Consider the following 4,721-nt stretch of genomic DNA (forward strand, 5'->3'; position numbering starts at 1 on the left):
ATAGGATCGTGCTCCTTTAATCACTGCAAGAGCAGTTGATTTCGCTCCCAGGTAAATTTATTCGATAAAGAAAAGTTTTGAATTTCTACGCAAGAAGATCGTTATGCTTCATTTGTTATATCGATAAGGACTATAATCCCCAAATAAATTTACCCGGCTCTAGAATCTCTCAGTGCCAGTTTTATTTGCATGCTAAAAAAATGAGAGAAATATCTATTTTGCAGTGTTATAGAAATGAAATTCATTTCACCCGAAACTTTGCACGTTTGTCACTGAAATTTTCATGGCACGCATACCTGTTGATGGTCATACAAAAATATTAATTTTATCGTATCAAAATGGCGAAAAATATCGAAAGAAAAATAACTTGATATTCGTCTATCGAAAATGAAAATCTTTGATGTATATTATACATCAAACGCGATATCGTATTTTCACGAGTTTAATATAGAATATTTTTATTAAAATTACGTTGAAACGTTACTAATACTATTCTATTCTTTCTCGTTTATATTTATTATATTATTATATATTCTTTATGTTGAAATTAAAATAAAAAATTGCATTCTACCAAAATATAAAATTTTTATATAATCGTAAAGAATTTATTAAAGAAAAAAATTAAAGAAAATAAATCATATATGTTTTATTAAAACTCGAAGTAAGAAAAATTTGAATTCGATTTTCCTATCTTTCTTTATAACAAAATTTTTACGTTCAATGCATTCTGTTCTTCAAATTCCTTATCTCGTGAATGCAGCACAATCGATTACGTAATTAATCCCGGAAGAAAGAACTTTACTTTGACTTAAATTAAATTTTTTGAAAATAACTTTCTATCTCAAGGAAGTCGATTGTGAACTTTTTACAATATCTAGATATTAAGTAGTTGCTAGCAAAAATAACGAAAGAAATAGACATAACCTATTATTAACCTATTTTTAAAGTTAAAATAAAATAGTTCGAAAAATATCTTCGAAAAATAAACTTTGTCAAAAATCGTGATATTTTCTTATTATACGTTAATATCACATAGAATATTTATACGTTACAATTTATATGTTGAAATTATAGTAATAATGTAATCGTAATCAAGACTTACCGCATATGCAGAAGAATAAAGTACTGGCAAGAAAGATCCACCCCATAACGTCATCAACAAGTTGTTTCTGCGAAACTCATGTTACGCTGAATATCGCCTTTTCTGTCTATTGATTGAGCTCGATGATGTTGTCTTAATCATTTGAATGATGATTTCTAAAGAAAAAAGATATTTCATTTAGATTAAAAATCCTAATCGAACGTTCAAAATGACAGAATAATGGCGTCCATCAAAGACGAGAAGATAAAACAAACGGAAATTTCATTATGGATATATTTTTGGAAAAAATACCTTTGATCGTATGATTCGTTAGAATTGTATTCCTGATTAATTTGAGTGCACAAATTCCACAAAGATATTTAATCACTACGAACTAATTTAAATGGAAATACTATTTGAAAGGATTCGATTCCGCGGCAATCCAGTTCAATTACGCAACTTCTTACTCTATGGCTTCCCGCCTAAATCGAGTATCGAAGTTTACCTAGTTGAAAAGCGCACTCTGTCGATGAAAAAAATAAACAGAGATTATAATTTCATTGGAAACGCCCAATAATAAATATAAAATATTATTTTTTTAAACAATAAAATTCATCAGATTGTATATATTTTCATGATTTTTATTAATTATTATTTAAAATTTTTGTTTTAAAATTTAAATTATAAAATGTATTATACGAGATTTATATATCGACTGATCGATCACAACGCCACTTCAAATGCGTGGTTAAATAAGTCTTTAAAACCTGTTGATGATCCTGCGATTGTTTGTAACAATGGTGAAATGTGAGTGCAAAGTTTAATATAATTCCCGCGTTTATATGATGTTTTAGAAAGTGAATTTAATCGAATTATAATAAATATTCGCAATGTGACATTCATAATAAAGTGAAGAACAATGGAGCAAGTGTTTTCTGTTGCTGACAAACTGTCAAAAGTGATCAGAAATATGCAAAAATGTTTACAATGCACAATTTGGTAAGATATAATTAATGTACAAAGATTTATAAAATATATATAATAAAATATAAATTTAAAACATGACTCTCATCAATTTATATTGAAATATAATTTATCTTGAAAAGTTATGAGTATAGGTTAAGTTTGAGTGATCATATTTATTTTATTCAGCTTCAAATGAAATACATATATTTATTTACTTTATTAATTTTATAAATCATATTTCTTATTTTTATTTATATCATGCATATTTTTCTATTAATTATATAAATTAAAAACTTTAACTTAAACGTTATAAGAATTTTGAATTAATTTATTACTTTTAAATTTACTTCAATTTCTAATTATTATTGATCTTTTATCATGTGTATAGCAATACACATATAGTATACTTTTGTTATATCACCAATGAAAAGTTATAATTAATAAATAAATAAAATCAATATAAATGATCAATAAATGAAATAAAATGATTGTGCATTTTGTTCATATTTCTCTTATAATGTTATAGATCGTATTATATGTTCGCATATGAATACTAATGTCAAATCTTTAATTTTTATATTAAAATGAAATATCATATAAAATTTACTTTCTTATCAGAAAGATAAAATAATATATGTCACTCATTAAATTATAATCAATGTTATAATTGTGTTATACTATACAGGATATTTTAGTAGAGATATGCTGTAATGGTTAGAGATAAATAAAAATTATATAAAATAAAATTAAATAATATTAAATGATATATAAACTGGATAGATTTCAATCTTTTTTTTTTTTTTATTTAATAAAATCCTGTAATTTTTTAATTTTTGCATTTGATTGATTTTATTTTTTAATGTCTACAAAAATAATTTACACTTTAAATATAAAAATTCAAAAGTTATTGCAAACTTTGTTAAATTATCTAGAACGTATCTGTATATTTTCTTTGAGATTCTTGCATTTCTGTTATATATTATTTCAAATTATATATTATAATATATATAAATAAATCCAGTTAATATCAATCAGTATAAGATTTATTTTGTTATTGATAATTATTTAGCGTTTAATATTTAACAAATAATATTTGAAATCTGTTTATGTAATAATATGTAATGTATAATCTGTTTATTCTTTTTTTTTTTTATGTGTATTTTAGTCTACAAACAATATCAGATCCGGTAAAAACACTTTGCGGACATCGATTCTGTCGTGTATGTATTCAAACAGTGATACAAAATAAAAATGCGCTCTGTCCACTGTGTAATTGTGCCATACAGCGTCGCAATATTTCAAAAGATGAGAACACGGCGCTATATATCAAACAATTACAGAATATAATTGAAGCAATTCAGTTAGATTCAGGCATCGATAGTAAGTAAAATTACGCTTTATTAATAAAATAAGCATTTGATAAATGTTATCAGATATCTTCTATAAAGTATTAGATTTCTATTATCATCTATTTCATTATCATATATTTCTATTATCATATTAGATTTCATGTTATCATGAATATTTTATAGAAAATTTTATATGTGTTTTTAAATATATGAAAAAAAAATGTAATTAAATTAAAAATATTTATCTTGACAAATACTATAGATATAAATTGATGATTGTGAAATTAAAAATAAGTATTCATTTTCAATGAATGATTCATTCCGACCATTCTACATATGAAATAACATTTATACAAGAATATTGCATCCAATATTTGTATAATTGTATGTTTTAAAAATTTTTTTATGCAAAATTCTTATATCATAAATACAAATGAAATTCGTAGCAGAGATATTAATATAATTTTTTAAATATATTTTTTTTCATTTTAAAAAATTCTTATACATTAAAAAAAGTATCAGTTTTTTTCCATAAAACTTTTTCTGCGTATATAATATACATAATATAAAATGCAGCGTTTGACTTGAAATTCACATATTTCTGTATTTTTATATTTTTTGCTGATTTGTATCATGTATGATACAATGATGATGACTCACTATATCATCATGCCATTATGAATATCATTATGAATTTGTCTATTTATAGAATTTACATATTAGTTCTTAAAAATATTTTCTAGTTGAAAATGATTTCATCGCATTATAATTACATTAAAAATACAAAATAATCTCGTGTTTTCATTTCTTTTATAATATAAATTATGAATTATAGGAAATCAAACATAATATTTTCTCCGATCGTTGAAAATTGTTCGATGAAATTAAAATCGGTGTAGATTTCGAAAAACTTGGAAGCGGGAAGAAATATCGAGAAGAGGCAATAAATATCTCAGCATGAAGCAATATGTTTAAAAGGAACTAACGTATATTCGCGATAAACTTTTTCTCTACATCTTAAGAAAAACATGATTCTTAAAATACATGTACTGGTACATGCTGCCACAACATCATGCTCACTCGGGGTCAACTATCCGTTTCTAGCGTAGATACCAAAGATTTTAAAAATTTAAATCCCAATGTTCTTCGGCATCGTATCTCTTCTCCGTGGTATTCAAAACTTCAATGTTTTACGAGCATTTTATGTTTACGTTCTTACATACGATTGAACGAAATTTACGAACGAGTTTCATTGCTTTGACATTTTATCTAAATTTTATTTTATTTTTTTTCTTCTTTTTTTTTTTTTTTTTTTTTTTTTTTTT

General features: G+C 24.1%; 2 protein-coding genes across 6 annotated transcripts in view; one reads left to right on the plus strand and one right to left on the minus strand.

Moving 5' to 3' along the window:
• The window catches only part of LOC102676038 (rRNA 2'-O-methyltransferase fibrillarin-like), a 67,137-nt gene that overhangs the window by 5,925 nt on the left and 56,491 nt on the right, over nt 1-4,721 (minus strand). For 4 of the 5 annotated variants that reach the window (XM_006612981.2, XM_006612982.2, XM_031509189.1 and 1 more), the window contains one exon: nt 1,103-1,257. In XM_006612981.2, the coding sequence (XP_006613044.1) occupies nt 1,103-1,148 (46 nt within the window). In that variant the 5' untranslated portion in view covers nt 1,149-1,257. Of the gene's footprint in view, nt 1-1,102; nt 1,258-1,393; nt 1,561-4,721 lie in introns of those variants that run through there. The other variant, XM_006612984.2, reaches the window with a different exon arrangement.
• Nucleotides 1,850-4,721, plus strand: part of LOC102674685 — a 12,199-nt gene continuing 9,327 nt past the window's right edge. The window contains exons 1-2 of the mRNA XM_031509190.1: nt 1,850-2,080; nt 3,213-3,427. Coding sequence (XP_031365050.1) covers nt 2,001-2,080; nt 3,213-3,427 — 295 coding nt within the window. The 5' untranslated portion in view covers nt 1,850-2,000. The remainder of the gene's footprint in view (nt 2,081-3,212; nt 3,428-4,721) is intronic.

Source organism: Apis dorsata, unplaced genomic scaffold, assembly GCF_000469605.1.
Source record: "Apis dorsata unplaced genomic scaffold, Apis dorsata 1.3 scaffold_132, whole genome shotgun sequence".
NCBI lineage: Eukaryota > Metazoa > Arthropoda > Insecta > Hymenoptera > Apidae > Apis > Apis dorsata.